This window comes from Anoplophora glabripennis, unplaced genomic scaffold, assembly GCF_000390285.2.
Source record: "Anoplophora glabripennis isolate ALB-LARVAE unplaced genomic scaffold, Agla_2.0 scaffold92, whole genome shotgun sequence".
Lineage (NCBI taxonomy): Eukaryota > Metazoa > Arthropoda > Insecta > Coleoptera > Cerambycidae > Anoplophora > Anoplophora glabripennis.
In genome coordinates this window covers 548,047-570,194 of record NW_019416269.1, presented here as the reverse complement: position 1 = coordinate 570,194, position 22,148 = coordinate 548,047, and the positions used below count along the sequence as shown (strand labels likewise).

Sequence of the window (22,148 nt, the reverse complement as noted above, 5' to 3'; positions counted from 1 at the left end):
GTAATGCGAAATTTTAAACTTAGAATTCAAAATTGCATTGAAGTCGAAGGAGGGCATTTGGAAGATATGATCTTTAAAAATTGAATTATTATTTATTTCAGTCATAAATCCCATAAAATTAGCTACATGTCAGTCCATTAAAAAGTTAATTTACTTTGATCAGAAAGTTTTTATTCGACTTTTAAACTGCATAGTCTAATATGGGGAACCCTGTATAAAGGAGAAGTCCGGGAAGCAGCGACACTATTGATGTAATTATTCCTACAAAGCTCATTTCTCATTTTGTTGTTTTGATATAACAAGGAAACGGAACGGCAATCTATCGCGCCAATGTGGGGGCAAACATTAATAACAATTTTTAAAACATAAATAAATAAATAATATGTCTTATACCTACAAGTGTGAAACTTGTTAGAGTGATCAATTATCCCTAAAAGTACAGTATAATGTATAATCAAGGGTCTACCACTAACGGAAGGTGTTAAAAAAATTAACTTTTTTGACTTATTTCCACAAGGCTAAAATTTTTTTCTCAAATACTTTAATTTATAAGGGAACTAAAGAAAACAGTCTATTGATCATCTAAGGGTGTAAAGCCTTGATAAATGCAATGGAATGTACGATCTCCAGTCGTTACACCGATCCGCTGTAAGTCGCTCATACCGGGATCAAATTAAAATCTACAAAGTTGCTTTTTTGTCTATAGGTAGTTTACAATAGTTATTTTCAATAAACGTCTTCTATCTTCGATACAAGGTGGCTAAAGCTTTGGTAAACGTGGCTAAAGTTTTTGCGCGGGAAATTTATTGAAGAACTGTTGCCTTCAAACTGTGGCAATATTAAGGAGATACAATATTTATTATAAGCAGCTGCAATACATTAATTTCATAATTATTTAATATTAAATTCCATATTTGTATTTGTAAAATGTATTGTTGTATGTTTTTTAAAATTAAATAATAAATTAATGTCGGTGACTTTATTAATTTTAAACAATTTTAAAGTAAACTGAATGACGAAATGTACAGTAATTCGGGCTCGGTGAACATTGGTTGGCTATTCAAAAGGCGAGCCAATATCCTTGGCTAGATATATGATCTCGGATGGAGTGGGGTCCAGCGGGATTATAGCTCTTTACTTACCCACTTCTTTCACTGTAAGCCTGGACACCTCGTAAATATAGGCCATTTCCCCGTCATCTCGGACCGCCGATTAGTTCATGGGGACTTTTCCTGTCCTGTCTGGGCCCAGCCGGAAAGGGCCCTTTCTTCTGGCGCTCCTCTTTCTTCGTCGGCTCATCTGAGTAAACCCCCGGGAGGTGTCGTGTGCGGGAGAGGTCACGCACCTGTGCAGCTTAGGAAGCGCTGTGTTATGGTGGCCATTAAACTAACGCGGGAAGGGAGAGGAGTAAGAAAAGTAGGGAGGAGGATGTGTGTATTTTCGGTTCTTGATCCTGGCGGTCCTGAAACAGACAGAAAAATTTCGACTCACCCTGCGTCCAGGAGTTGATGTCTAGGCCGCCTGCATCTGCCGGCAGCCTCTGCGGATCAACGGGTTGCTGTGTTTGATCACTTTCAGAGTATTTAAAAGATTGCTCCTGCTCCTTAAATATTAGAGATGTCGAAAAAGTATCAATTCGTTACATGAGTACTCGTTACTCGATTGGATCCGAAGTAACAATTACTCGTTTGAAAAAGTATTCGTTACTTTTGCTTATTTGATTAGTTCTTGGATATAGACAATATAGAGTACTTTATCTAATGGAATATGGATACTTATGCAATGCTCACTTGACACTTATTCATATTTGATTTGTCAGTGCTGCGAGAAACAACTACTCCGAGAGTTATTTGCCCCTACCGGCATTGAATTATACTCGCAACACCTAGTGCAACAGCTAGGATCATTTGTCAGTTTACCCACCAGGTACAGACCGGTTTCGGACTTATTAGTCCTCATCAGTGTGTCGTAGGTGCGACAACCGACAAACGACCCAGCTGTTCTTCGTCGTATCATCACGAAGAGGGAATACATTGTACGCGGGAGTTAGCAGGTCGCTTCCTACTGTAGCCATTTGAATGGCACAGTTGGGAGTCTGCACGACAGATGGAGCCATTGGCTCCCGCGTACAACTTATTCATATTATATCGACACGAAACGAGTACTTGTATTATTACGTTGCATTCAATTTTATTTGTTTTGTGTATCATATTTTTATACCTACTTATATTTGAAAAAATCTCTCATATAAAAGACTTAAAACATGCATAAGAGTGTGTATATAATATATAATCTAAAAAATATGTACTTTCTATTTTTGTTTATTTTCGAAATATATATTTATATTCGTAATCTGATCGTTTGCATTAGAATTATTTTTTTATCAAACATACCTTAATATTTCAGATATCACTGCATTTCTTTTTTAAGGGGAATTTAGGTTAGATTATATTCATAATATGATGCGCTTTGATATTTACTCGTCTATAACTTACAGTACTGTATATCAATTAGGTAATTACTGAGTACTATTCTATATAGAATATTTTGAAGTCACTACTCATAGTAATCAAAGTAACGAATACAAAGTACCGATTACTTAAACCGAAAGTAATCGGTACTCATGATTACTCATAAGTAATCATATTTGACATCTCTACTAAATATGTTTGCCTCGGCTGTGGCCTTTCCGGGGTTTCATCCCCTCTTGATCTTTACGCATCGAATTTATAGCAGTGCCAGCCGGTGTTGCCAACACCATATATTTGATACTAAATCTAGTCCCATTTAGTATTGAAACTTTGAATTTGATCTATAGTATTTAGTATTTTTACTTTTAAACTAGTATATGTTCTAGTATTTCCTCGTTATCTTATTATCGAAAATCATGAAAATTCTGGCACAATCCTGATCGTAAAGAATTATTAGCAAAACAAATGTTAACTTGCCAGTTGTAATTTGATCTCCTTTTAAAGTTCCTTGGCGTTCTGTTCTTCTATCTGGGATTGTTCTATATTCCTTTCCGTTATGTCACCAGGTCATCATTTCCTTACTTTTATATCGGTTTTAAGGTTAATCGTTTTACCAGTTAAATCTAAATCTTTAAAAAAACGCAAATCGCACTACCATTAGTGAATTGTTCTAAATTGGTAAACAAAAAGGCAGAATGTTATCTATTTGTTTTTTCTTAGTTATTGATAATTTTTTTCTTAGTGCTTCGTAGTATCTTCGGAACACTTCAAGTTAACTCCGCTATTTCAAGTTTGTTCCAATTTTATTGTAAATTACCAGGTTTTAGCGGATTCTGCTTTTTCCGTACCAGTTGGTATTTACTGTTAATCCAAAGTCGAGATAAATTACAAGCAAAAGAGAAATAAATTTAATTATTCAACATCAAAAAAGAAAAAGGTCAGTTATTTGTAAAAAAATGTATTTTCAACTTTTACTAATAGTATTGTAGCAAAAATCTCGCTCGCTAACGCTAGCTCGTTATTACTAATATCGAACGTTTTAATAGCTCAAAAAACTATAATTATTTGAATTAGGAATTTTAAACAACCTCACGCGCAAAAATTTTAGTCACGTCTACCGAAACTTTAGCCAATTTGTATCGAAGGTAGAAAACATTTGACAATAATTATCGTAAACTATTTATAAACAAAAAGCAACTTTGTAGATTTTAATTTGATCCTGGTATGAGCGACTACAGCGGATCGGTGTAACGACTGCGCTCGGGAGATCGTGCATTCCATTACATTTATCAAGGCTTTACAGCCTTAGATGATCGGTAGACTGTTTTCTTTGGTTCTCTTATAAAGTATTTGAGAAAAAAATAGCCTTGTAGAAATAAGTCAAAAATGTTGATTTTTTTAACACCTTCCGTGTGTGGTAGACTATCATTATACTGTATTTTTAGGTATAATTGATCGCTCCAAAAAGTTTCACACTTGTAGGTATAAGACATTTACGTATTACCTATTTACATGTTTCAAAAATGGTTATTAATGTTTGCCCCCACATGGGCGCGGTAGACTACCGTTCCGTTTACTTGCGATATCAAAACAACAAAATGAGAAAAAATCAGCTTTGTAGGAATTGATGCAAAATTTCTGTCGCTGCCTCCCGGACTATTAGTTCCAGCCGTTGGACGATAAAATAAGTTTGATTGACGAAATGCTTTAAAATTTGAATGCAGTCAACATTGCCGTTATAAATAAGTCATCATTAATATGAGATTTTGTGACAATCATCTAAATAATTTACTGAGAAACGAGACGAGATAAAAATTTAATTCGAACAGGGTAAACACCATCTGTTTTAAAAACAATGAATTTTAAAGAAACTGTATTGCTAAAAGTTGGCTAGGAACGAACAACGTTTTTAAGCATATAGTCATGAGTAATCAAATGTTGTTTAATTGATATTGACGGGATATTAAAACTGGTAGTATTTGAATGTCAATTTATTTCTAATAATTCTAATAATAGTTAAATAATTCCTTTCGTTTTGAAATTTTGCAAAATATGTTTAAATTGTCTGAGTAAATAATCACAGTAAGATCTACTACAGTAAATGAATTACCCTAAATTGGACCCTTGAAGAACTCCTAAATTGATGTACCAACCACAAAATAATACTTTCTGATAAGAATTAAAGAGCTGTACACAATAATTGGAGAGGTCAAAGTTCAGTGATATTTTAAGTAAAATATGTGATCCATTTTTTAGATGCTTTGGAAGACAGAAAAAAAGGGAAAAAAGTTTTAGAAAAGTAAATGTAAATGATTTTTGCTCGCAATCTCTGATTTGCCCTTATAGAAACCATATAGGAAAGGAATTATTTGATACTTAACATGTGAAAAAACATTTCCAGATAACAGTACTGCATTTATTTTTACAATGTTGTTGATTATTGGTAATTTGAATGTCATTTTTTTTTTCTTTTTTTTTTATAAACAAAAAAGAGTACCATATTTTGCATTTATTGTAGGCGAATGCATATACATGTATTTAAAAATATTTTAAGCAACACATTTAAGGGCTTTGCAGACACTGGACAATCTCATTATATAAATAATGGAATATATTCGACTTATTTGTCAGTTTACACTTTAATTATTTAAACACAACAGTTGCTTTGATTCAGAAATATTAGGAATATTCGAATAAGGTCTTATTTATACTGAATTCAAAATTAGTCAAAATTGTCTTAGATGGAATCAGAGATGTTACTACATACTTAAAAAAACATTTAAAAATGTTACCTATTTATTATTTCAAGTGCCACCTCCAGTTACACACTATATTGCATTCCCTTAGTCTTGACTATAAATCTTTGACCGCCCTTGATGTTCTCGGGCTAGTCTCTGCGGAGGCGGAGCCGCTACCAGAGACCCTAAGCTCTCTCATGTTCATTTCGGTTCTTGAAGTTGGTTCTAAGGCCGCTACGGACGGATCCGCTTATACAATGGTTGTCAACTAGTCGCATGCAATGCGCTCAAATGTTTCGTTCTTCATTGTTGGCATCTTCTGTCGACAGTCGCGGCCATGAAAATTTTAAAATCACCATGCCTATTTCTTGAAGATTAAAAATTATTTCATTTTGAAAAGCCATAATCCTTGAAAGATTTTCTTGTCCTTTAAAATTTAAATTCCAGACAGCTGTGAGAGAATGAAAATTTGGCATTCCTAAGAGAGCATCTAGTATAATTTTTGTGAGTTTTCTCTATCTTGAATTTAACTTTTCGACGAATTTTTTTTAATTTATCATCTGCGTTTACCGTCTGCTTTGATTTTTAAGTTTTAAATTAAATTTAAATTTAATTTAAAAAATATGAAAGTTAAATGAATTTGACGGATAGTTTTGTCGTAGTCGTATGTACGTTTTCTAATATGAAATGAGAATATGTCCATTCTTTATTATAAGAACTGATAGTACAAGAACAAGATATATTCAGTGTACACTGGGCGCAAAAACATGAATAAGTCGAAAGAGAGACATGTGAAGAGGCAGACAGAAGTTGCTTAAATAAAAAGTCTCTGTAATAAGATGTCCCTTAAGTCATAACTGACAGTCATTACCAAATGTTTCCAAATACTGTAATTTAATTATTAATTACAACTTTTATTCAGAAATATGTTTCTCAAAATTGTCATCAGTAGATATTACATTCTTTAGGATGAATTTGTTTAATATTTATAACTCAAAGTCCTGTCATATTAATTAAATAATAGCTATTTGTTGTTTTTTTGCCATGCTAATGATGCTTCATTAGAAAATACTATCGCTTCATAAACATACAGCTGTAAAATTACGTAAATCGTTAATTATGTTGGAAACCTTTATTTGCAAATTTACTATATTTGAAATAAATCGACTTCTGTTTAAAGTTAAGACCAAAACTTACCAAAAGTAGGTACAAGTAATTGATAACACTAAAGTAGAAATAAAAATAAAAGTAACTAAATCAAGGAATACGAAATGAAATCAATTTTCTTTTTATTATTTCTATGGGTATTTCTCTACAAAATGATTATTTTTTCAGATCACGACATTAAATCACTGGTAAATACCGTGAACGCCAACATTCTCGGAATCCCCTTCCCATTTGCTGGCGTCGATGGTGTAGACGCTTGTAAAAATATTTACAACGAAGATGGTACCACCAAGGTGGGATGCAATATTAAAGCCGGCCAAGAATACCTCTACAAAAGTGAAATTGAAGTCCTGAAAATTTACCCCAGGGTAGGTGGTTTGTTATTTATTTAGAATGAGGGTAATTTCCATTTATTGACTTTTATTTTACATTAACTAGCGACAAATAAATTAATTGAAAAAATTTTAATTCTTAATAATTTAAGTTTTTAAAATAAAATGAAAAATTGTTTACAAGATCAGCCTGTTAAAACTTCCCAAGCCTGTATCTCCTATAATTGTTAATATATTCTAATAATCGAGGTAGATATTTTGATGACCTTCTGATGTACCTGTTTAGAGAAACAAGTGATTACAATAAAATACACTATACAAAAATTTATAATGTCTGAACAGGCTATAAAAAGAGCTTTAATTTAATATACAGGGTGGTCCTTAAGTAATTGTACATAGAAGTATGATAGATTTGTAACTTTAAAATATTACGATTTGAGCCAACTTGCCTTAATAAAATATTCATAATAAAAAAGATACAGGGTGTTAAAAGTGAAATTTCAAAATTTGTTTTTCGCAATAACTTGAACGTTTTTGGACATTTATACAAAAAAAATTAACTGGGGGTTTTTTTGGTATGAGAAATCATAATTTGGTATCTAATTTAATGTATCTTTTAGAGGGCGCCACATAAGCCACATGTGTGGCATAAATGTACGCTAAACTTTGTTGCCCATCAAGGTAGCGCTCTTTTGGGAAAAAAAATATTAAAGGCACGGCATTGTAAGAACAAAAATGTATACTTGTTAACAACCTCTAAACTTAACGGTTTTCGAGATAATCGAATTTTAAAAATCGGCAGCATAATTCTTTAATTCATTACGAGAAATAGTAACGTAGTAGACGGAAGTCACGAATGATTTTAACAGCTAAATATTCTTGTTTTCATAATCTATTACGTTTGAAATAGTTTTAATTGAATATTTCAGATAATTAAGGAATAGCAGAAAATGCCGAGACAATAATTTTTCTAATATAGAAATGAAAGATATGGTTACTATTTACTGCCAGCAATATTACAGCGGGCGTGCTGCGAAATGGGAATATTTCAGAAGATATCCAAACAGGCTGCAATCTAATCACCAAACATTTGAAAATCTATTTAGGAATTTAGGCAAAAGTAGTTCATTTCGTCGTAAACGTGATAATTTAGGCCGACCGCGAATCATTACGCCTGATCAAGAAGATGAAATTGGTTGCACGTTCAAGTTAGTACAAGAAGGTTATCTTCAGCTTTAGGAATCAGTAAAACTTCAGTTTTAAAAAGACTAAACCTCGATAAATATCACCCTATCATTTTACGCCTGTGCAAAATTTATTGCCAGCAGATCTACCATTGAGATACCAATTTGCAAGTGATATGCGAAATAGGTAAAATCTTGACCCCACCTACCTTTATTAATAGAATGTTATTTACGGACGAGGCAACATTTAGCCGCCGTGGTATTTTTAATTTAAGAAATAAACATATCTGGGAAATTGAAAGTCCTTATTTTAAAAGAGAAAGACATTTTCAACACGAATTCAAAATAAATGTATGGTGTGGGATCATTAGTGACCATTTTTTAGGGCCATACGATTTTCCGCATACTTTGAATGGTGAGAACTACTTACATTTTTTACAAAATGACCATTGATCTTTTGGAAGAATTGCCACTAAATTTCAGGCAAAATATGTGGATTATACAAGATGGTGCACCTCTTCCCTCAGTATATGAGAGAAGTCAGAACATATTTAAATACCAACTTTCCTGAACGCTGAATTGGTCGTGGTAGTAATTTCCCTTGGCCAGCACTTAGCCCAGACTTTAATCCTCTCGATTTTGGCGTATGGGGCGCAATGAAACAACTTGTTTATAAAAGTCCCAAAAATATTCGCAACCAACTTTGGGAAGAAATAAATGCAACTGCAGTTTCTTTTGGACCAATCATGTTATTTAATATGAGGCCACCTTTTATGGAACGTATGGATAAATGCATCGAAGAGAATGGTGGACATATCGAACACTTACTTTGACATAATTAAACTTGTAATATTAGTTAGCTTAGTTTTTTCTTTTCTTAATATGTGTAAAATTCATTTCTAATTATCATTATTAAACTTATAATTTAACTGCTTTTATTTAACTTTTAAAATTTTTAAACATTTTTAAATTTTTGATGCCAACTCCTACTATTACGTTAATATTCATCCTGTTGATGTAAAAACATGAAAAGCATATACGACTTCTACGTTAATATTTCTCGTAATGAATTAAAGAAGAATTATGCTGCCGATTTTTAAAATTCGATTATCTCGAAAACCGTTAAGTTTAGAGGTTGTTAACAAGTATATATTTTTGTTCTTACAATTCCGTGCCTTTAATATTTTTTTCCCGAAAGAGCGCTACCTTGATGGGCAAAAAGTTTAGCGTACATTTATGCCACACATGTGGCTTATGTGGTGCCCTCTAAAAGATACATTAAATTAGATAACAAATTATGATTTCTCATACCAAAAAACCCCCAGTTAATTTTTTTTTTGTATAAATGTCCAAAAACGTTCAAGTTATTGCGAAAAACAAATTTTGAAATTTCACTTTTAACACCCCGTACCTTTCTTATTATCAATATTTTATTAAGGCAAATTGGCACAAATCGTAATATTTTAAAGTCACAAATCTACCATACTTCTATGTACAATTACTTAAGGACCACCCTGTATAGGCCGATAGTTCTTATTTGGATAAAATTGGATAAGTCTAATAAGATATCTTGCATAAAAATCATCAGATATTTTTTAACATAAGATTTTCTGAGAAAGTGAAATGTTCAGATTTCGATTTTATTATTTTGCCCATTTATCAAATATGTAATCAAATTTATATTGCATCGTTTCGCCTATCATCAACCGTCATAAGTTTAGTTTCTTTTGTTATAAATCCATTAATACTTTCGCGCTTTTGTATTTTGATTTTTTCGATTTATGAAAAAACATACTGAAACATACACAAAATGAAATGATGAAAAAACATACATAACTACTAAAAGTTACTGTTTTTATGGCAATATTCTACTCATACTGCAACCATCATCAGCAGAACTGACTCACAATCAGATCACTATAAGTAGGAAAGAATTGATTTTCGGATCCAAGTACTGTGGAGACTTTTAGCACAGACAAAATAGCTATCGCCACAGACCGCTACTGGAATAGGCCAGCAGTTTTAAATTTCCGAATTGCCGGTAGAGTACACCACCAGCAGAATTTTAGGAGGAATCAAATGCTGCGGCCCGCATACCTACGCGTATCCTAGCAACATATAGACAAGACTTTGGTAATGTTACCAGGCGTACTTACGGATTTCTTCTGTACACTTTTTTTATCAATATCTGTTTTTTGCGTTACTGTATTTACTTGCAGCGGTGTTACAATTAAGTTATTTAATCATAATTTCGTTAATTAGCTACCTACTATTTTCATTTTTTGGTATTGAAATACTGCAGAAAATATATTTCCAAATAAACAAAATTCGTAATGATATTATAAACAGCTTGTAATATAATTTTTTTAATATTTGATGATGACGATAAATTTATTTAATATACAAGGTGGGTTATTAGTACGTCGCGGAATGTAGATACAGTTTTTTTTTTGTATTTTGACATCCACTTATAGGTTTAATAATTAAAGATAGAAAGAAACTTTACAAATGTACGACTTTTCCTTTATTTCATTTGACATCAAAATTTGCTGGCATAAAATATATATGTTTAAAATTAAAAAAAATCATTAAAAAAATTAAAATTCATCTTTATGAAAATAACAAACAACGATTTTTATAACTAATCTTTACAACATAAGGAGAATACCTAAAAACGTAATAACATTAAAATACCTACAATTTTTTCAAATCAACATGCAAGTAATTGTGATGATACAGTTGAAAATATGTTTTAATTTACTATTAATTGCTTCAAAAACAAATTCAAAATTATCAAGCATTTCGTCCTGTATTTTTCTTTCAATACTTGTAAATTTTCAGGTCTTTAAAAAATATATATCTAAAGGACTGACAATAAGATCGGTGCTGTTTTCTGGCCACCTAAGGTTTCTAATAATATTTTTTAGTCTTCGTTGACGGGATTCTTCCTCCAAAGTAAATTTGCCAATATTCCTGAAGAACTTTTGGCATTATTGTTATTTGAATAATACAGTTAATTATGTTTTATTTTTCGTCATCAGAATAACCCATTGTAATTTTTTAAATTTTTTAAATTAAAATGGGTTATTCTAATAATGATAAATCCCGTGTATTTTTAAAAGAAGGTTCGTTTCTGTCGTTTTTGTGTGATTGTGTGCGAGAGAGATAGAGTTATAGTGTCCGATAGAGATAGAGTGACTCTCTCTTTCTGCTGTTTTCGGCCCTAGCAATTTCAGGACACCTAGGGAAGGAGCGTCGGGTAGAGCGCGTGGCCTTCTTAGCCTTCGTTGTCGATCTATGATGTCACACAGTATAAGAAAAAAAAAACGGTTTTTGCTCGTAACTCGGAAATGGCTGGAAATATAAACAAATTTCCCCTTGGTTCTGAGTAGAGCACTCGGTGGGTGACGGAGAGCGGGGTGTCACAATATATGAAGAAAAAAAAACAGTATTTGCTTGGATAAAAAAGTGTTTATAACTCGGAAACGGTGTGTTCAATCGAAAAAATAATTGAGAAATCTCCTTATCTCGAAAAACAAAAAAGTAAGTCAAAAATTGCAACAGCAGTAGCGAACGCATTATCTTATCTCTGTATTGATTGATGATTTGTTGTTTTTTTTTTAATAAATTTCGTGTTCAACTACCCCTTAAGGTTCCAGCAATTTTACATTGTGTTAATTTTTTTGAACACCTTGTGTCACAAATATGAGCACTACCAATGGCATCCATGATATGCAACACTTGTGTCAATAATTATTTTACCTATCTAAAGAAATTAACAATAAGAGAGCAGTACCCATCTAAGGATACACAACCTGTATAATGTAATTTTTTTAAACTTGATTTATTTTATTTAGCATTTAAGGCATATGTGATTTCCAAACAGAAGATAAGTTCCATATATCTTTAATTACATCATTGAAATCATTAAATTTATTTAGCAGTTATTATTTGGCAACAAAGCCACCGCTGGAACTGCCTCCTAAATACCACGCTAAATTTTATAGCTGGATGCCGGCTAACAAGACCCTGCATCTTTTTTAGATTGTAGGGTCTTGTAGGTCTTACTAAGTAGAAGAGTTACCACGCTAAATTTTATAGCTGGAAGCCGGCTAAGGAGACCCTGCATCCATTTCGGGTTGCCAATTTCCAGCATTTAAGTAGCAGTCTGTGGCGATAAGCTATATTGTCTGTGCTTTTAGTCAGTTGTTACTGATAACCAACAGCTTACCACAATTTCAGCCAATTGGCCAAGGCCAAATATTCATAAAGACCGTGCGGAGGCCTTTAACATTTATTAGAGATTTCCTTTTTCTCCATCATTATTCTGAATAACTAAATGTTAACATAATATAATTTCAACATTAAAAAGATTATTTTTTTTATACTCATCTTAGTTTTCCTGTAATAGCGTGTTCCTGTTTCATTTTACGTTAAAAAACGATTTCTAATAATACTTGTGCTGAGAATGTTGTTTACAGAGCTGTAATAACTAAAAGATAATAATACCTAAAAAGCAAACAACCTCTCTTTTACTAATCTAATTCAGAATCCGGAATAAAATTAAAATTACTTAGCATTAAAAATTACAGGATGAAACAGGTTCGCTTTGCTTATCTACGTTAATATGTACCTAGTAAATAATGTTTATAATCTTAATAACCGTTAATTATTATTATTTTTTATTTACATGACCAAAAAATGAACAAAAATATTCTGAACTATTGTCAAAAATAATTTTATTCCTCTTAACTATCTTTAACTTCTAAACCGTCCCAGACATTGGATACAAATTTATAAAGGACGGTTACAACTTTCTGGATGCTTTATCTTACTCTTGCTTCCTCACTTACTTGAATTACTGTATTAGTCCAGAAAAATTAGCATTTCACCTCGGAACTGGATAAAGAAGGTTCGAGTTTGATGAGACAAAGTGCGTTCTCTTCGTAATTGCATATAGGTCAAAGTCTACAACGTCTCATGCGGCGCTAATTTGTTTATTTATTAATAATCAATTATTATTAACAAATTTGTGTATTTCGGATATTACGTGGGTTGGAAAAGGCCAATTTTGATGCGGTAGAGCCCATTCTTCTTCTGATCAGTTGTACCTTAACTTTGGGAGACTCCCACCGACCTTCATTTGTTTATTGATTTTTATTCGATCATTAAGAGCAAATTAGGCAATCAGACTGGGAGAGGGGGATTTTCACCCGGTAATAGACGCTCTTCTCGTACTTGGATTACAAGGTGATCCAGAACCACTAAGGGCCACTAAGGGCAGACTGATTTTCATTTGTTCATTGATCTTCAATGAATTAGTATATACAAATTCGGGCTGTTATCTGTGAGCTGGACGAGAAAAGTCTGATTTTTATGGAGTAAGTCACTTTGATCATCATCCGGAATATTCCAAAACCGTTAAGGTCCAAATGATCTTCATTTGTTTCTTTTTACTAATTAATCATTATAAAAAAATTACACGTGCAATCTGTAACTAAGACTTAGAATGGATAATTTTTAATCAAAGAGAAGTGGATAACATTTATTCATAATGATTCATGTTCTATATGGTCTTCAGCTTTTTGAGAAGTCACTTCCTGCATTAGGGTCTTGAACTTTCTATATAAAACCACGTTCATCCCGTCCAAATCGGCTAGTCCTACTCCCGACCGCAGATATCACGTCTAATTTGTTTATAACAATCAAATAAAAACCGATAAACAAATGAAGATCGGTGGGGGTCCTTTACAGTTAAAGTACAACTAATAAGAAGAAGAATGAGCTTTACCGCATCAAGATTGGCCGTTTCCATCCCACGTAATATCCGAAATACGATTATTTGTCAATAATAATTGATTATTTATAAATAAACAAATTAGTGCCGCATGAGACGTTGTAGACTTTGATGTATATGCAATTACGAAGAGAACGCACTTTGTCCCATCAAAATCGAACCTTCTTTATGCAATTCCGAGGTTCGGCCCTATTTTCGTCTAATTTTCCTGGAGTATATACTTAGGGTTAGAACTATTTAATTGAAGACTAGAGACATTACATAGTCTATTAGTGGCAAATTATTTAAGTTTCGTTAAAATTGTACAATATTTTGCTGAATTGAAACTTTTTCTAAAATCTGTTATTTTTTAATTAATACCCGAAATACAGGATATAGCTAAAATACTTGACCAAACATTAGTGGGTAGATTCTACGACACAATTGATAAACATTCCTATAAACGTGTGTCCGGAAATCTCGATAGAAGATTTCTAGATACAAGATATTAAAAATCTCAAAAAAGTTGTAACTTTTTAAATTACAAGGAAACTATCTATTCGATTTTAATCAAATTTAGTGTGTAGCTTTAGCTTGTGATTACGTATCCATTAATATGGGATGAGTGCAAGTGCTATAGTTTTCTTTTTAGATTCAGGGTGGTTTCGAGGGTAAACTGGACTATTATTTATTAAGTACTGAAGGTTTTACAATAATTTCTTTCGACTTGCGTCTAGGATCCATCGTTTTTAAGATAAATAGTAAATATTATTATATATTAATTATTACTGGTAAAAGCGTCATAATAGCAAGGTCTCTTGACATCAAACTGATTAAAGTGATAAGATCGAATTCTGTAAATATCTTATTTAATATATTATAATTATTTTTTAAATCATCAAGTTTTTTTCTTGTGCACCCTATATTGGTTAAAAAAATTACGAAACGCTACTATAACTCCAATGTCAACTTAACTTTTTACTTTAATGTGTTGCAAACAAAATATAATTAATTTTTATTAAACATCCAAGTGTAACAAGTTTTGATGTCGTAAAGCTGACAACCTTCTCTTTAAAATAACAAATTAAAACAATTAAAGCTGTAATAATTTTTCCGCGGTTGTTTTCGGGTCCAGAGTATAATAAAAAAATATTCAAGGTTTCAAATGATGTATACAAATATTTTTATGACGTCAGAACAGTGCTAAGACTTAAAAAATAGTTAGGTAATATTAAAACTGACATTCAGAAGTGTACATCTTTCTTTATTCCGTTATAAATACCACATCTTAAGAAAATTGAAATATTCTGTACCTCACATAGTAATCCTTGGTTTATTAAAGCCTTAATGAAATTTATAAAAACGTACAAAAAAGTCAATAATAAATTAGAGCTGTCATAATTGGTCGGCTAAGCATTGGCGCCGTCATCGTCAGTCAGCCACGCGAGCTGCCTAGCTTTCGGTTCGCCAATTTCCCTGTAATCGAACGATTAATTTTACGAATTTTGTTTAGTAAGTATAAAACTATTAACATATAAGAACTTTTCAAATGGAATACAAAATATAAATACATTTTCTGGAATAGAAAAAAGTTTTATGAAAGTAAAATAATGGGGTTATAGGGTTATTGGGCTTTGGGTTCATGGGCTTATTAGGTTGGGATATCATTGGGTTAAATGTTTATGGGATTTGGTTAATTGGATTTAGCGTTGGAAGTTTGAGTCTTAAGGTTTAATTGTTCAGAATATCCTTTTTTTGAGGTTATGAAAAATCCTAAGGTGATAGGGTTAAATGGACCTCGGAATCGGATTCAGCGACCCAAAAACGTATAATAAAGATGATCTGACCTCTGCTCTGGGCCCGAGTCGATTTTTTTTGTGCAGCTGTGTTATTTACTATAAATATGTATTGGGACTTAAAAAAGTACAGACGATCATTAATTTTAGTCAAAGTAAGTAAGGTGTATAGTACTGGATTAATTATTACCTATAGTGGGTTGAGTAATGTCCGTTTTTTCCAAATTTAAAAATTCACATGAAAATTAAATACATGTCATTCGAAAGAGGATTTATTGCTCTATCAGATTGTGTTTTTGATTGCTTCGTTAGATTTAATTCTTGTGAGTTTTCATTCATTTGAAATAGAATGTCAAATTGATAAAATTGATTATTTTCGGCGGCACTTTTAGTATTTAATCGAGACGGGGAAAACGCTAAACTCGATCAAGCTGCTCCGGAAATTTGTGCGTATATGATGATGCGATGAATGAACAAACGGCCCATCTATGGTTTCAAGTTTCAAAGGAGATGATTTCAACGTTAAAGACATGATCATTCCTTATGCAATGTTGAATTTGATGAAAAGCAATTGAATCAACTCCACGAAAATCCAAGACAATCGACTAGGGAATTGGCTTAGGAGATGGGATGTGATCCCATAACAGTAGTAAACCACCTGCATTCAATGGAAAATGTTCTAAAACTCGGCACTTGGGTACCATATGTTTTGAACGAAAACAATAAGAATCAACGCTCCGCAATTGGTGCTAGTTTTCTCTGTCGTCATCGATCAACACTTGGTCATAAGGAACGTTTTCTTCATCGTATTGTCACTGGAGATGAAAAATGGTGACTGTACGTGAATTTGAAACAGCGGAAAGAATGGTTAAGCGCCAAAAAACAGGCAATAACTCGGCGAACAAGACCAGAACTTCCTCCTCGAATGACAATGTTATGCATCTTGTGGGATTGGAAAGGGATTCTTTATTACGAACTCTTACTAAACAATCGAACTGTCAACGCGGAACTCTACGTCCATCAACTACAGTGACTCCATGCAACCATTTAACAAAAAGGAACTGATCAGAGATAAGACTTTGCAGCATGACAATTCGTAACCACTTATCGCCAATATGACCAAAACAGTCATTCGTGAGTTGACTTGAGAAGTTCTGCCCCACTGGCCTTACTTTCCCGATTTCGTGTGCCTTCTGATTTTCACCTCTTCCGCTCTTTGTCAAACTCTTTAAGCGGTGTTTGTTTTAACAACAATGAGTTAAGAGCTTGGTTGGATGAGTTTTTCCAGTCCAAACCGGAGGATTACTACAGAACTACAGAAAAGGCACCAAGGAACTCAATAAATAAATTTTCTTAATTATTTCGATGTTTTCAAAATTTCCTTTTTATATTTTAACTAGCTTTTACCCGCGGCTTCGCTCGCAGAGTGATAGAAAATCTTTCGCAAAAATTTTTTTTTTAATAAAAAGTATCCTATGTTACTTCTAATACCTCCAAGAATATGTGTACAAAGTTTCATGATGATCGGTTAAGTAGTTTTCGCGTGAAAGCGTAACAAACAAACTTACATTCACATTTATAATATTAGTAGGGATTATTATTATTAGTAGGCTTCGCTCGCGGGTAAATAAATATAGAAAATATTTCGTAAAAAATATGTTTTTTAATAAAAAGTATCCTGTGTTACTTCTAATACCTCCAAGAATATGTGTACAAAGTTTCATGATGATCGGTTAAACAGTTTTCGCGTGAAAGCGTAACAAACAAACTTACATTCACATTTATAATATTAGTAGGGATTTGAATGAGATTTGGACGATGAAGATTATGTAAAATAATACAAGCTGTAGTGTTAAAAAGAGGTAGACAGTTTTACCAGAGACGTGCATTCATGCTGTCACTAATAATTTTGTCATTTTGACGTTTTGATTTTCCATACCAGTTATGTAGACAGTTAAATGCATCTTGTGATGTTGGTTAAAAAATTAATTACTACTTAAATCTAACTGAATGCAACTACAAAAAATAGTGAACATTCAATCAAATTACTGAACTTGTTTTTGAAAAAAGAGAGAAAAATAAAAGCACCCACTAGAAACAAAGTAATGAAACAAAATTTTTGTAGGCAATTTTTGTTTTATTTTTGGATGACAAATTGCCCCGTCAGTGACGGAATATGGTTTTTGAAACACCCTATATATTATACATTTTTTTTAAAAGACGAAAAATACCATTAGTAGTTTATAAAAAAGTATCGATAAAATCATAAATACCTAACCAGTATTTGGCAAACAAAACCATTAACCATTCTTTCTGTTTTTTTAACCACCGCCAATGTAGAACTTTGCAAATTGCTGTTATTTATATTATTTGCTTTTATTAAATACCATACATTGTTCTTTTTTTATATGTTAACACTATGGACTCTTAACGAATGTTAACAAATGTTAACAATTTTTTAAATTTAAATGAATTAAAAAAAATATGCCATTGAGAATTATTGCATTACAAACGAATCTTATTGATTAAATTTTTTTGCTCGTAACAATTTTCTACAATTCTACAATCTACAATTCTACAATCCGCAATTTGATAATATAATTTCATAATTATAAGAATAATCACAATGTAAGTAAATGTTGTAACATAATTTGTACCGTCTCCATTATAAATTTTTTTGTATAGGACATAAACGAACTGGAATAAAAATACTTTTTTCCTGATACTTCTGCTGAAAGTAACTTTTTCTAATTGCCAGTACGCTAGTAAACGTAAGTGAAAGGATCTAAATGCTTGGTTAATTTAGTTACTGTTGCTGTGTATGTAAGGGATAGTTAAGTATAACTAGGAAAGCATTAACATAATAGTCTGTAATATTTTATTTTACTGCCAAATGAATCAACTATGTATCCTTCTACTACAGTAGAAGTTTTTAACCCATAGTCCATTTTAAAATAAATAATAAACGCCTGATGAATTTATTAGGAAAATCGACGAAGTTTGTTAAAAAGCATAATCAGTGTATGTATTGGCCAATTTTAGTTTTGAAATCTCTGCAATTCTTCATAAAGCTTTTGGAATCGTATATTTCAACTACCTGTAAAAATACATAAGCCTACTGCCTACTACTAACATGATGATAAACATTTCAGTCAGATGCCTGTAGGACAGAAATATTTATAACGTACCTTTATTACAAGCCACATTTCTTCCAGCAGTAAAAGAGAGCGCATTTTTACTTTTAACCAATTTTTAAAATATTCAACATTACTGACAACGATAAAAATTCTTTAAACGTTATTTTATGTGACATTGATATTCATTGTCCCTTATTTTAATTGCACGCTCACATGCTCTACATGCTTCTGCAATTTCTATTATTAAATTATTATGTGTTTTGCTAATAAATTTCCGTTTAAAAAACTCGCTTTTATAAAAGACTGTGCAATATTATATTTAGCGCATGCTTTTATTGTACGATTTCAATAAGAATTCTAGGCAACTCATAACTCCTCGATGTAACGACAGTACATAATATCTCAGTAGCGGCAACCCAACTAACATGGACAGTGACAAATATCACTAATATTAGTAATTGTACGCTGTACTTAGAATTCGTGTTAAGACAAATGTCTCAGTGGATAAAAAAATACATTTAGGTTTTGATCTACAGTTACCAGAAAGTCAAAATTGTTTTAAATTTGTCATACAGAGGAAGTAGCGTACATATACTCAAAATCATACAAACTACTCCTTTAAAGTCACTTGTCCTTAATAGTTTCTATTAAGTAGCAGCAAAAACTACAGATTTCACTAAAATATGTCCAAAGTAGTTTCGTCAATAGGGTGAAACATAAATGTACTCAACCAGGTCATTGTAATATGAATTTAAAATTAGTAATTACACTGGAAACTTTAGTCGTAACTTGTTAGGAATGTACATCACAGGAGAACACATTAAAATAACAGACACGAAAAATATGTTACCCAAATCCCAAATGTAGCAAAAATTATTTGGAAGTGGCCAAATTACCATTTGTGGTGGCCACCGTTGCCTTTTTTTTGCTGACAGTCATTTGACATTAGTAGAAGTCATTTTGCGTAGAATAAATTAAATGACTTTTAACTTTTTCATGAATTCTGTAGCAAATATATATTTTGACCAACCTACAACCAAAATGGAAATAAAATTATTATCAGGAAAAATGTTATATTTTACACGATTTAAGCTCTTTGGCCTAGATTTACACATTTATACAATCTCCTCACTCGAAAATGTAAACATACGCAATTTGTAATAACCGTTACAATATTTTGTTTTAGGCAATAATGTGGAAAAGTTTGATTTTACGTACTAAGCATAGAATTAATAATTTATAAACTTTTCAAGATATTTAACATTAATATTTTCAAATTACCCTCTGTTTCAGGTGAAAACTGTGGTGCACTGGGGACTGACCGAGCCAGATGGACAAGATGTGATCTGTTTCGAAGTGCCAGCTAGAATAACAAATTAGTTTTATTAAACAAGACAAATAGATTAAGTATTTTACATGTAAATTATTTCAATAAATAACTGTTAGTTTTTTAATTACCGTACGTTTATTAATTTATAGTTTCTTTCATCGCAAATTTATGTATTGTAGAAGAAGCTACCATAAATGCTCTAGCAACCAAATTAAAATTAAAAAATGTATAATATATAGGGTTTTTCAAAAACCATATTCCGTCACTGACGGGGCAATTGGTCATCCAAAAATAAAACAAAAATTGCCTACAAAAATTGTGTCTCATTACTTTGTCTCTAATGGGTGCTTTTTTTTTCTCTCTATTTTCAAAAACAAATTCAGTAAGTTGATCGAATGTTCACTATTTTTTGTAGTTGCATTCGGTTAGATTTAAATAATAATTATTTTTTTAACCAACATCGCAAGATGCATTTAACTGTCTACATAACTCTGGTGTGGAAAAGCAAAATGTCAAAATGACAAAATTATTAGTGACAGCATGAATGCACGTCTCTGGTAAAACTGTCTACCACTTTTTAACACTACAGCTTGTATTATTTTACATAATCTTCATCGTCCAAATCTCATTCAAATTAAAATATAAAAAGGAAATTTTGAAAACTTCGAAATAATTCAGAAAATTTAACATCTTGTATTGAGTTTCTTGGTGCCTTTTCTGTAGTAATCCTCCGGTTTGGACTGGAAAAACTCATGCAACCAAGCTCTTAACACATTGTTGTTAAAACAAACACCGCTTAAGGAGTTTGACAAAGAGCGGAAGTGGTGAAAATCAGAAGGCACACGAAATCGGGAAAGTAAGGCGGGTGGGGCAGAACTTCTCAAGTCAACTCATGAATAACAATTTGGTCATATTGGCGATAAGTGGTCGCGAATTGTCATGCTGCAAAGTCTTATCGCCGATCAGGTCCTTTTTGTTGAATGGTTACATGGAGTCACTGTAGTAGTTCCGCGTTGACAGTTTGATTGTTTAGTAAGAGTTCGTAATAAAGAATCCCTTTCCAATCCCACCAGATGCACAACATTGTCATTCGAGGAGGAAGATCTGGTCTTGTTCGCCGAGTTATTGCCTGTTTTTTGGCGCTTAACTATTTGATCGATTTTAGCGTTTTCCCCGTCTCGATTAAATACTAAAAATGCCGCCGAAAATAATCAATTTTTGTCAATTTGACATTCCAGTTCAAATGAATGAAAATTCACAAGAATTAAATCTAACGAAGCAATCAAAAACACCATCTGATAGAGCAATAAATCCTTTTTCGAATGACATTTAGAAAAAACGGACATTACTTATTCCTCAACTCACTATAGGTAATAATTAATCCACTACATACACCTTACTTACTTTGACTAAAATTAATGATCGTCTTTACTTTTTTAAGTTATAATAACCTCTTTTAATCCCAATACATATTTATACAGGGTGATCCGAATTTTACTTTGTACTAAGACAAACGTCGATTTTCTGAACGACCGTAAGGTCCACAGTTAAAATGTTATCCATTATTTACCGGACACCCGATATACTTCTTTGTAGTAGCATGACCTCATGACTAATTATTAATATTTTTATAATAAATATGACTTGCAATTCCTAAATGTAATAATGTAATGATAATAATAGATATAAAAAATCGGGAAGCGCAAGATGATGTATTCTAAGCCAAAAACATTAATTTGTTTCCGAAATCCAGTTTCAGTATTAAAGTGTTATTTAATTTATATTTAGTAGGTATAAATCTATAGGGTATATACCCCTTGAGGATTCCCTAAGACAAAAAAAAAACGTGGAAATTAAATATAACCCTACGTTTTTTTTTTTAATAACTTTTGATCAATCATTTTTTGCTATCAAGATATTGAAAATTTAATAACTGCAGCGACAGTCAAATGATTGATGAGAATATGTTTTTTAGTTATCTGTCTATACAATATCTCTTATCTATTTTAGTATCAATTGTTTTGATAATCAAACACTCTATAAGATACATACATCAATCCGCGAAAATTTAAAAGGCTCTACCAAAAAAAGTTTTTTCTTAATATCAAAAATGATTGCTCAGAATTAAAAGACATTTATTACATATCTCTACATTATATTTAGCAATATTAATATATGAACATATGTTTTCCTTTACAGATTTTCTTTCTTTTGCAG

The 22,148-nt window shown here is 31.9% G+C and overlaps 1 protein-coding gene across 1 annotated transcript in view; it reads left to right on the top strand.

Moving 5' to 3' along the window:
- The window catches only part of LOC108903282 (ecdysteroid-regulated 16 kDa protein), a 63,911-nt gene extending 43,852 nt beyond the window's left edge, over positions 1-20,059 (top strand). Inside the window, exons 3-4 of the mRNA XM_018705400.1 lie at positions 6,545-6,744; positions 19,895-20,059. Of these exons, the coding sequence (XP_018560916.1) occupies positions 6,545-6,744; positions 19,895-19,981 (287 nt within the window). The 3' untranslated portion in view covers positions 19,982-20,059. The remainder of the gene's footprint in view (positions 1-6,544; positions 6,745-19,894) is intronic.
- Positions 20,060-22,148: the final 2,089 nt, after the last annotated feature.